Source organism: Pipra filicauda, unplaced genomic scaffold (genome assembly GCF_003945595.2).
Source record: "Pipra filicauda isolate LSUMZ 115617 unplaced genomic scaffold, ASM394559v2 scaffold384_size681814_pilon, whole genome shotgun sequence".
Lineage (NCBI taxonomy): Eukaryota > Metazoa > Chordata > Aves > Passeriformes > Pipridae > Pipra > Pipra filicauda.
In genome coordinates this window covers 122427-134755 of record NW_024104514.1, presented here as the reverse complement: position 1 = coordinate 134755, position 12329 = coordinate 122427, and the positions used below count along the sequence as shown (strand labels likewise).

At 39.3% G+C, this 12329-nt stretch overlaps 1 protein-coding gene and 1 long non-coding RNA gene across 3 annotated transcripts in view; both read right to left on the bottom strand.

The window, feature by feature from the left end:
- The window catches only part of DMC1 (DNA meiotic recombinase 1), a 31106-nt gene that overhangs the window by 16015 nt on the left and 2762 nt on the right, over window positions 1–12329 (bottom strand). The window contains exon 2 of the mRNA XM_027715208.2: window positions 11705–11853. Coding sequence (XP_027571009.1) covers window positions 11705–11853 — 149 coding nt within the window. The remainder of the gene's footprint in view (window positions 1–11704; window positions 11854–12329) is intronic.
- On the bottom strand, window positions 5000–9460 carry LOC120323944. Of its 2 annotated transcripts, XR_005564897.1 has the most exons (4): window positions 9429–9439; window positions 9010–9045; window positions 6068–6140; window positions 5000–5424 (listed from the first exon to the last, which is right to left on the bottom strand). It is a non-coding gene; the product is annotated as an uncharacterized LOC120323944 (long non-coding RNA). The 2 variants fall into 2 exon arrangements; XR_005564896.1 differs by lacking the exons at window positions 5000–5424; window positions 6068–6140 and adding an exon at window positions 8210–8503 and having other exon boundaries at window positions 9429–9460.

Below are 12329 nucleotides of genomic sequence, written 5' to 3'. Positions count from 1 at the left end.
AGGAAATGATGAATTAGAGGGCTGTGCCCATTGATATTAAACAGGTGCCAGGTCAAGTCGGGAACACAACAAATTATATGTGACTGGAGAAGAAAAGATGCCAAAGATAACATAATATCAAAACATCAACCAGAGAATTCATGAATGGGTATTTTTCTAAATGAAAAAGAAATAATCTGTATGTCAGCTATACAAATACAGTAAGTGATAGCAGTCCAAGCACCATAAAATTCACTATTTGAATAAAAGATTATGAAATTAGCGATTCTTTATTAAAAAAAAAAAAGCAAACTGGGAAAACAAGGCCACTCTTAAGCTTTGCAAAACCTAAGCCAAGTTAGAGGATTTATGGAGACATGCATCAGTATATCACATATGGTCTATCAAAAAGACAAAAGACATAAGAAAAGCTGTCCCTTTTGAGAATGCACAAGGAGTTTTTTATTTAAGGTAAAAAAAGCAGACTAGTAATAGAAAACAATAGGACTGAAAGCAACATCAAGAGATTATCTAGCTCAAAGCTGAATCAGATGTTTGTTTGCCTGGGGAGGCTGTGGGTTTTCTTTCATCTTTTGAGAAAGAATCAGACAATTCCACTGCTTGGCTATCCTTGCCATTACCCTTGTTTTCTCCACTTCACTATGCCATGCAATTTTATCTGTAAAAATATGCAGTATTCTTTGAACTAGCCTCTAGTTTTAAAATTTCAGATAACTGAGATTCTAAGTCTTGCATTCATGTTTTTTCTTCCCCAAAAGAGAAAAAATGCCAGCATAACCAGTTCTAAAAAAACCAGCCTAACCTGATGGATGATGTGGTAGTGTGTACAGCTTGCTCTTACCTGCTCGTGACTTTTTGAGTCTAAAACCCTGTAACCATGCAGCCTTGTAATACAGTAATTTGCCATAACCTTTGTACTGAATTTGCAAGGCCTCAGGACTGGGGCTTGTCAGGTTTGCTTTGTTTGAACTTCTCTTGACCCTTCTGTATCTTTTACTTGGTTAGCTGTGACAGCAGTTTCCATAACTAACAAGGTCTATGGCTAATTTGTTTTACTTCTGTTTATCTGTGTGTGGTACAGTCATCATTTTATATAAATAGAAGTAACAAACAGTTATTCTGTGTTGAAAGAGAGTTATGACTAGCACAAGCATGCAGTGTAGAGAAATACAGGCGTGGTGCAATAGCAGAGGCCTTGAAAAGTGGGGACACAAGGTGGGCAGAGGAGTACAGGGATGTAAATGTAACAGGTGAGGCACAGGCTTGGCCCTGCAGACAGGATGGCTATGAACAACTCACCAGTGATCAGTCAAAGAAATACTGACATGGAACTGGATTTAGGGGTAACAAAGAGAACAAAAAAAATAACAGCTAACATATGTAATGGGCACCACATACCATAAAATCAGATATAGTGTGCCACTGCAGAGCAATGAAGAAAGCTGTAAATGTGTGCTAGCAAGCATATAAAAAATTACACCAAGTGTATCTTAGAGTAAGGAAGGAGAAACTACCAACATGAAGATCATATTCTCCCAGCAAAGGACTCCAGGTGCTGACAACTCCCCATATCACCCACACACCAGAAAGAAACCACCAACCTTATGACTCACAGGAAGAGTGGACAGATGAGTGAAACACAAGGAAAAGAGGTAGAATCCAAGAAGTGTATGTGTTACCATTTTATAGAAGTAGTCTTGTATTGTTATTCTTTCTATAAGTTGTATCTGGATCAATAATCATCCAACTCTCAAGATTTCAATTACACTAACAATAAATTTCTGACTTTAATTATACATAAGATGTGTTTCCTCTTTGCCCAGGAGCAAACTGTTGAGTGTCACTAACTAGTCTCTGACATACTTCTTATTTTCACTATTAGCTGATAAATTAGAGGAAACTCAAGGATTACCTGAGCTAACAAGCAGATCAGTAGCAGAATGGACAGACATGGATTAAGTGCATGGTTGCAGCTGCCTGTGCATTGCTGCCAGTGCATTGCTGCCTGGTTGCAGCTAAAATTCAGTCCTTTAAAAATCTTATCACTGAGCATATTTCTGACCTATGCTAATAGTTACTTTAAAAATATATCTTTTTAAAGCAGCTTTTTAATGTTCAACATTTCTTTCTGCTTGAGAGGCCGGTGCTGTGACCTTCTACAGTTTATCAATCTCTGCACAAAAATCTCTACTGAAAAAAAATGAAATGCAGTCAGTAAAATATATTAGTCTGAATCATGAAATGTATACTTTGGGAAGTACAGGTCTTTTTTTAAACTGTGAGAGCTTTCTAAACAGCTGTTGCAAATGCCAAAATAACTGCTCTTGACTAACTCCACATACATAGATTTTTGTTTTTTTCTACTTCAGCTTAATATTAACTTTATGATAAACAGAAGTAACAGACTAATTATGAAATAAGACTGCCCACATATATAGCTAAGTGGGAGTAGTAATTGCAGTTACATATATCTTTTTCATTTGAATTGACCTCCAAGATCAGATAAAAGCAGGATGAGGAAAGCAATAGTAAAATTTATTTGATATGAAACTGTTATCAGTCCTCAAATTTGGTGACAATGACACTGACAAGCTTGCATTTGAATTAAAGCTCAGTCATAGGCCTGGTTAAAGTCCATGGGTGAATATCTTCATTTCACTAAGTAAACCAGAAGAATTGGCTAAATATTCCTCTGCTCGCAGATTAAGTGGGAAGCCATCCCCCAAGGGAATGAAGTACATCACATGGCCAGTCTGGCACCAGGGCTAGGCCTATCAGACTATAGAGCATGGCCGGGCTCCCACTCTGCCCTAACACCCAACATTCCAGCCCTCAGAGTGAGCCAGATCTTTGCTTTAACCCAGCAGGGCATTATGCTTTGCATTTTCCCTATTTGTATTCCCTCAGGTGTTTATCTCAACAATAAAGAAGAAAAGAGGAGATCAGGCAGCTGGGAGATGGGGAAGAGAGACAGTGTTGGATCAGTTTTGCCATTTAGTGGACTCTCACCATTCTTTTAGACAGAGGGACTTCTCTGGGACTGAATGCAAATACAGGGGGTAGAATTTGCCTGGTGGCAGCTGAACACATTAGTGCACGAGAGAAAATGAGAGAAGCAACAGGGGTTACTACTTTAGCAGGAAGCTGAGTCAGAAAACTTGATTTAACTGCAATAACTCATCAGAAAGGGAGTTAAAACAAGAAAATTGCTCACGGATGCATCTGCCATGCTGCAGAACACAGGACTCTGTGTGTAATCTTGACACCAAAGAAATTCCGACTCCTAATACAAACAAGCTGGAAGTACTGCAAATACTGTCTTAGCTGTTATGGCCAAAAGCATCAGTGCTTCTCTAACTTATTCACACACCAGAATTGAAAATTAATTTGAAAAAGACATGAAGCAAAGCAGCTTTGTCCACCAAACATAGGACAGCAGAGCTTTCAGTGTTACAGCTCAAAAAAGCATAAATCATTGAATGTTTTTTTTTCCCCTTTAATGCATTCCAGCTCACAGAAACTGAGTGCTTCTGTTGTCAAGTAGGGTAAATAATGACTTTGAGTACACTGCTCTGTTTGTGCTCAGGACAGCTTTTTCATTGGCATGCTTCAGAAAGAAGAATGTATTTAAAGTGCAGCTGATAGAAAATTTTAAATTTCTAGGTCACAGCGGAATTCACTGGTCACATCAAAAATGGCATTTTACAGGAAAAAAACATTTTTAAATTCACATTTAGAAGAGGTTCAGCACTAGTATTCGAGACATTTCTTCATTTAAAAAAAAGCTCCAAACTTTGAAGAGCCTCTACTTGAAAAATGAATCATTTTCACAGTGTCTCCACGTTCCTTATGAGTTTGGAAAAGCTAAGGTTTTCTAGTTCAGCCTCTCAGTCAGTATCAGCTTTTCTTTTAAACCAATCATATTTCAGAACTGAACATGCTCTTATTTGGCCAGTTTTCTACTCTTGGCTTTGCCTGCTGCTTCTGCAAGTGAGTTTGTGTGTAAACTACAAAAAAACCCCCAATGTTGCTCCATTTGTATTCCATATGTTTGCCAGGCTAGTGGCCAGAAGACATCATAAGCAGTACTGTTTTCAAATCCCAAAACTTAGATAGGCATTGAGTGCATCATCATACAGTTATTTTTACTTTATAATAATATTTAAAGGTCTCAGGAATTGTAATGATCTTTAAAATACTGTGTTTCCTTGATTTTGCTACACTTAGAACCTTAATTTTCAGTAATGTTCAAGCTAATAATTTTTTCAATCTTGAACCTTTAAACTTCAGAGATCCATTAGCCTGATTATTCTTGTTTAATCCCTTGTTCTTCTTTCCTTTCATTACCATGGTTTCTTTATCAGCCTTACTGGAATAGAGTTTCTTTATTAAACATTTCTGTGTCCATATTTGAAAAAAGGCTTTTAATCTCCCCTCCTTGTGTTTTTGCTGAATGGTGATTATAAATGATGTACCTGTGTCTTTGAAACTCTGTGCAGATGCACAACTACCACTCAATAACAAATCCCACTGGGGTTCAATATATCCCAGTATTTCCTAGTGCAATCTTTCTTCCTGTTTTGTCTATCCCTCACTGTTGTTTTTCCACTGTATTATTAAGGCACCACTTCCTGTTTTAACAGCCAGGCAATCCAAGACAGAGGAATAGGTCAGAGTTTCTGATGCCAAATTTCACACATGACCTCTGTTCTTAGGACAGTGAGTATCTGACAAGAAGGAAATCAGACGACGCTCAAATATTTGATTTCAAAATAGTATTCAGTATTGGACTGCCGCCATGAGATGTCCCCAACTGACCAGTCACTATTCCCCACCCTCAACTATTACACTGCTTATGCAGCAAAAGCAAATTGGAGATAAGAAGCTGAAGAGAGCAACAACAGTCTTGCATCCCAGCCATTTGTAAGAAACGACTGAGTGGCCTTGAAGAACTCTCTCTAAAGTTAAAGCACCTATAAATCAGCTCAGGAGTCTGAACTGTCTGGGCGAAGGACTCTTCTGGGTGTTGCTTCAGGAGGAATTCAAGTATATTTGATAGGGGAAAAAAGGCAGGGAAGGAAATTCCTGATACAGGCACAATAAGTAAGCAGTATATAGTTTGTCACCAACACTGTATTGAAATTCCCAAAGAACAACTGGTGAAGGAAGCCCGTTGAGAAGCAAACAAAGCTACAGTCTTCAGAACTGTCATAATTATGAGACTAAAAATATATCCAAAGCACAAAGGTTTGGAAGCTGTACTTGCCTTCAATGCAACAGAAGTTGTTTAAGGTCTCTTAGAGGACCTGCTTCCAGCAAAAGGAGTAAAGTCCTCTCACCCATTCTTCCCAGTAAGACAGAAGGCTTTAAGGGGGCACAGGCAAGGGACCTTAGCGGCTTAGGGACAGAATCTGTGCAGAAAAACTGACAAAAACCCAACATTAAGATGTGCAAAGCAATCCCACTTCCACATTGCCTTTATATGAGCAACTACCGTTAAGAATCTTTTTTTTTTTTTTTTTTGTATTGTAGGGCATATTTGGGTGCCAACAAGATCAGCTATGTCCGCTGGAGAGAGAAAAATTAACTCCATCTATGACATCATCTCCTTCTCCAAACACTGCATCACCTCTCTAGAATGAGGTGCTATTTTTAGTCTTCTCATTTCAAGCATATGTTGAGACTGCTTCCAAATGCTTTTCTTCTTATCCATTTCAAGCTTTGCATCTTGGGTGTGGAGGTCTGAAATATTAAACATCAGCAGTCCGTATTCCCTTTGCCTAGTACATGTCAGTGAATCCAAGGAATACCTAAGGAAGTTATTTGCACTAACTAGGCACACAAAAGAACATGTGCACACAAGCAGCTGTGATGGGTCCCAGCTGTGATGGGTCTAGGATTGACAAACACATACACATCTATGTACACACACTCATATGGTGAGCACATATTATAGCCTAGCAAAGGTCTTCACAACAACAAGCCTGCAAATTCTTAGTAAAAGAAGTAGTATTTTACCATTTTTTCTCCATTCTGTACATGGAAAAGTCACTGGTTTGTATTTTACCTGTTTGGACTTGGAAGACTTTGCTTGTTTGATGAGGTTGGTACTTGCTAGAAGCTTCTCCGTGTCTCAGTTTCTTCAAGAAAAATGAAAGGCAGAAAAAATTTCAGAAATTTACCACGATAGTAGGATTAATTCCTTAATTCTCATATATTCCTTTTAAAAAGTCTAGCCCATCCCCAAGTGAAATATAGCTGTTTCTAGGGCAGCCAGTAGTGCTAGCAGAATCACATTGCAGTCATGGGAAAAGAAGTAAAAACATCCTCTCCTGCTGAAATGGCAGGAGAAATTTCAGGGTCATAGAAGGCAATTGTAGGCTTCCAAAATAGCAGTGACACCAGGGTAATGCCTTTACCTAGTAAAGAGTAACTGATGGAACTATTTCATAAAACTCACAGCCAAGTGAGCTGTCTCCAACAGAAACAATTTTGGAACATTTCTTCCCTCGAGATGTATTGACTCTATAAACTGCTTTAAAAAAATTAATAAAGCACAACACAGTTGTGTGTTTCAGTGTGTGGATCTGGGTAAAAAAACGGTTCTAACATCACATGGTTACTGTATTTTTCTAAGCCAGTTTTATAAGCAAACTAATCTCTCCCAAATATCCCCTCCCATAATTCCTCAGTGAAATGTGTTTTCCCCTTGCCACTCCACAGAGATAAAGCAGCACTGGTAAGGGGGAGTTTTCTAAAACTATAATGGCAAGACCCCTGACTGTGGCAGGAGGAATGTGACTGGCAGCATGGCAGTATCACTGCGATCATACTTAAATATAAGCACAGGCAGGAATTCCAAAGAAGAAAAACTGACCTGGATTCCAGCAGCATTGCTCTAATAATGTCTATTAAAATAAAAAATAAACCAAACTCAATTTAGCTTGGTCAAGAGAAGCAGAAGATGTTGCTTCCACTTGTTGACAGACGTGACAGCACAAACTTCCATTACAAAAATATGTAGAAATCAGCAAATTGCAAACTGAGTAAGTTGTGTGTTATGCCAAGAGAAGTCATCTGCAGCGTGAGTAATTATAGAAGAAAATATTTGCTAAACCTAATTTCAGACTTTAGGGAGAATAACTAATTTCCTGCCAGCTTGTTTTCAAAGGCTCTAGATTTTAACAGACAGGCTTGTGAGTGATTACCTGTTTTTTCTCCCCATCCCACCTCCCCTCCTCACTTACATGTACAATACCAGAAAACCACAAAGTGCTGAACAATATTGGCATTGTTCTTAACTTCAATTTAAGAGCAATATAATTCAGTTTCTTTTCAAAGCATTTGTAGAGAAATAAATTACTGACTCTATCAGCACTGGCTTTAAATATCTCACTGGCTTCTGTATCCAATTCAGCATTTCCAGCCTCCGATTCAATGCAGCCTCTGTGTACCTTTATCCACTACCACTTCTTCCGCTGTTCATAATTTTTCCATGCCACTTTGCCCAACTATCTTTCTCTTGGTTTTTTATTTTCTCCCTTACTTTCTTTGCTCTCTGTGCTTAGAACCTTTCCTTTCTTTGTGTGACAAACAAGCATTATTTTCTTTCTCCTAAACCACTGACAAAAACCATGTCTAAAGATCCAGTGAATTTCTATTAGACATTTCAAAGTAATTTGCTATTCTGTATCCAAGTATAGTGGTAATGCTGTTGCATTATAGTCCATCATCTAGGTCATCCAGGTCCCAAGAAATCAAACCAGAAATTAAATTAGACGCTCATAATTAAACAGCAAAAGCTTAAGTGCCTGCAGTTCCGATTGCCTGCAAGATAAATGCTTATTATGGAGCATTTTAGAGAGTGTCATGACTTATCTAGGTGACTAAATATCAAATTTGGATATTTGTTTTGGATGCTGCAATCCCCATTTTTTACTGACTTGATTATCGCTACTTGCAGCCCATTGCACACTGGCTCACCTGTCTCAATTTCCATTACTAGCTTTCCTGTGTTCTACACAAGGCTTGACATCCTGACACGATCCCTGACAACAAGTTATCACTACCAGTTGTTTAATCTTGGAACTGAAGTAGCACATTACTTCAGCAGTAAATGAATGAGTGAATTGTGAGAACAGCCTGTCTGCTGACCCATGAAAACAATTTCGCTTTCTTTCAGGCTGACAAGATTTAAATCTTCAGAGACTCAGATTTTCATCTGCTTTTATTTCCAAACTGAATCAAATTACACAGATGTGTGAGCTGGGAGCCACTTTCTAAATATGACATGCCTTCCCTCCCATTAAAAAGATGAGATTCTTTACAATATTTAAGCACTTGGTGCACAGTCAAGGTTAAGTATAAACTTCCCTATATCACATTCTTCTCTTACTTCTTTTCGAAAGGAAATGTCTGCTGTATCTTGGATCTTGGTCGGAGAGTACAATATAGGCAGCGAGTGTTGTCTGGGGAACTGATGACCTTCAATGAGCAAAAATCCCTGAAGAGCAAGTGCAACAGGTGCTTGTGGGGCATGTGTTTGAAATTAAGATGAATAAACACCTGCTGAGGACTTTTTTGTGAAGACTGTGAGGGGATAAAAACCCAGGGCTTCCTTTGTTTGGGGTCCCTCCTTGGAGGCACTACACTCAAGCTGTCATTCTGTAATTGCACAAAGATTAAATTATTTTAAGGATCCAGATGTCTGAGCCTCTGCTATGGGAAACCCTGGCTTGAGCCAGTAAGGAAACCTGGTTTGACTGTGTGAGTGTGGGATGTGTAGGGAGTCAGGCGAGGCACCCATTGACTCCGAGGAGCCACCCGCCGCAAAAGGGCTTTGGTCCGAGTGTGACTGACAGAGTAGGTCCTGAATGGTCAGACTGGAAAGTTTCCTTAAGAGTAATGACTCCTTCTAATGAAAGCCTTAGCTTCTGTGACACATCCACTTGCTGGCTGCACATATTTGTGAATATATTTTTATCCTGCATTCTTGTACAGAGTGCTTACCAGTCTTCTCTGGACTGCTTGTCATCTTGAAGGAATCTGGGGAAGGGAGGCAGAGTGAAAAACACAGTTCCTAAGTTTAGAATCCAAGACTTAGTTTATGTTTTATTTTAAGTTTATGCAGAGAGAGCACCCTCCATTAAGGCTCATTATGCTTGGGCATTCAATGCAAATTCAAAATTTTTATTTTCAGGGTTTGCTTTCCCTTGTGAACTAATGAAGATCCTGCTTTACTGCTGCTGAACACACTGACAAGGTACAACTACTTACATGGCAACTGTTGAGCTATCAAGACCACTTTCTACCTGATCCTGGTATGTCTCATATTTGCATCCCTTGCTATGCCAGGAAACAACACAGAATTAAGACAGGAAACAAAAAACAACCAAATCTCACATTTACTGCTCTAAATACTACTATACCTGGCCTTCCCAGGCCTCATAGGAATGGGTTCTAAATTGCTGTCCCTTGGGTAGCGCAGACCATTGGTGACCAGTATTCTGCATTCCTCAAAAGCCTGAAAAGCAACCACAAGAGCTGACAGCAGATACCCAGAACTGGAAAGGACTGGGCCAAACAGTCCATTGTCATGTTGCTGCAGACACCACATCATCTAAAGACCACATTACTTTCAATTTTTGCCTTTGGTAAGAGGCTATCCACAGGCATACCTTTCTGACACAAAGAATTAGTGCAGACTAAGACCTATAGATCAAGGCATCCTGGGGAGAAAAATGACCACCCAGGTTGGGTATGAAATTCTTATTTTCAATAGCGGGATCTAGGGAGAATGCTTACATCAGTGTTCCCACGACTTTGGTGACAGCGGATTGTTCATCTTGAATTTTTCTGGTTCCAGCTGAGAATAGTCTCCAGTTCTTGGAGTTCATAGCATGCCTAAGTGAAGGCATAGAAGGAACAGTGAAAGAACATGGAAGAAGAAAGAATATTTAGCACTTCTCTCCGATTTCCATAGTGTGCTATACGCATTGAGCTTCACAGTATCTCACTTGTTTTTATGGACAAAGCACAGCTGATGTTCACCTATGGCCTGATATAAAATCAGCTTAGAAGGGGATTTAGAATACAGGCCCTGTTTGCTCTCCCTTATAAACAACACAGCAGCAAAGCCTGAAGGCTGAACATCTTGTCTCCAGCATCTGCCAGCTGTGAAGGGTTACAATAGAGCACAAAACACCAACGCATACGCAGAGATCCTTGAGACCCTTTCACTGGTATTCCCTTTCCCTGCATCCGCTCATCAGGAACTTACAGACTGGAGGTTTAATATTTCATCATTTCCTAGAAAGGACATGTTAAGTGATCCATGGAAACAGATGACTGTGAAAGTAAGAGACAAAAAGAAGAAGGAAAATACAGATGTGGAAGCAAGCAAAGAGTAGCCAGGTAATAGGAACAGAGTGAAATAGAGCTTAACACGAGCTTTCACTGCTGTGTGAGCAGCACGTATTCTCTGAGCCTTCAGTCTCCCAGTCACTAAGGACAGCCTCGTGGCAAACTCTGTCAGGAAGTGATGGATTTTTTCCAGAGTGCGTGAGTGGCTCAACTGCCTGTGTATTTGTGTAAACTCTTTTAAGTGAATAGTGTGGCCAGAACGGTGAGTGGTGATCGGAAAACCTCAGAGGCCTGGGAACTTTGCATACATCATCGTGGCTTCATTTATGCTTTTTCTGCTTCTTAGAGCAGAGGATATGTGTTTTACACATTAGTACATATAAGAAAAGGTCCAAATAGACAAATGTAAACATGTAAAATGCATATGTGTGAATTCAGGGAAGGAGGGCGGGAACTGGGTTTGAAAGAGAAGGGGCTACAGTTTGCAGGAGCCACATTTCCTGCAAGGAGCAAAACTATTCTCACCTATCATCCATTCTGAAATTGCATTACAAAGCTGTGTCTTGGACTCATCAGCACTGAAACATGATCTTGGGAAACCAGCACAGAAGCAGATATACAAGGCTTGACTCAGCAATGAAGAGAAAAAAATAGGATTTAAGGGAAAAAAAAGGCAACTCTAAACACTTTTTAGTTAAGAGATCACGGACACACTGTTCTTTTGAATAACAAAAACTACATTTCAGCCAAAGCAATGATTGCAGCTTTGAAGAGCCAATAATTAAGGAAAGAAGTACATGATTTGGTAAAAAAGAAAGGATGAAAACATTTCTCCTTCCCCCTTTCTTTAAAGGTCATGTTAGCAAAACAGAACAATCAGACAGACTGTTAGTGCAGATATTTAGAACTTTTCAGAGACAATAAAAGCCAGCTGTGAAAAGTGAAAGAAAATTAAGAACCCAGGAATAAGTAACTAAAAGAGAGAAGGCAGAGGCAAAGAAGGGGAAGGCATATTCATTGGGTAATAGAGGGCAGACAGGAGTGACTAGAAGTCAAACCTGTGCTTTACTTCATTTTATTATTTTACTTAGGTCACTAAGAGCTTTACTATCCAGAAGACAAAGGCATGAACTTTCCTGGCTGTCACTGAGGGATTCAATGCAGGGATACCATCTGTGACACTCCATTATTCCCAGAAGTTACAGTACAACTAATAGTGGGATATTAGGATTCTTGCAATAAAAGAGATTCTAATAATAGATGCCTGCACAGTACTCTGAAAATCTATGTTTATAGATAAGTATTAATTTCAGATTACTCCTGTGGGGATAGGTTTCTCTACCTCTTTTTGCTGTCCTTGTGCTTTCTTTGCCTAGCCGTAAGCACTGGAACGAGGGCCTCCTGGTGGTGGAATCGGCGGCAGTCAAGCAGGAGGAAAGCACAATTCTTTGCAAAGCAGTGAAACGGCTGTTCTTTTATCTCTTGAGTTGGCTATAATGAAAAGAAGAAACACAGAGAGAAAAAGATGTGTCTGGAATTACCTCACTACTGAAAAAAATTTAATTGGGCAGGGAATTAATTTCAATATGCCAAAATAGGTTTTATAGGTTTCAAAATCAGTCTCATTTAGCCCACCAGGCAATGTAGCAAGTTTCAAGCAGCAATAATTACAATAAATACTCTTTTTTACATCAGAGTAAGCTTAGAGTAAGCCTACTGAACTCACCAGTCAGTGGGGGTTCCCTAAAATTATTGATATAACAGAGAACAATAATAATCCCATAGTGTATATGAAAAAAGGCAAGAGAAACACTATGGAGTTAAAAGCAGCCCTGAGACTACCTAAACTGTAGATTCTCTATCGCTTGTGAACCAAAAAAGCTGAAGAAGATGCTCCAAATTAAGCTACCAAGAACAGCTTGGGTCTATTCCAAAACTTCCACATTACCATGTGCTGCAGCCCTATC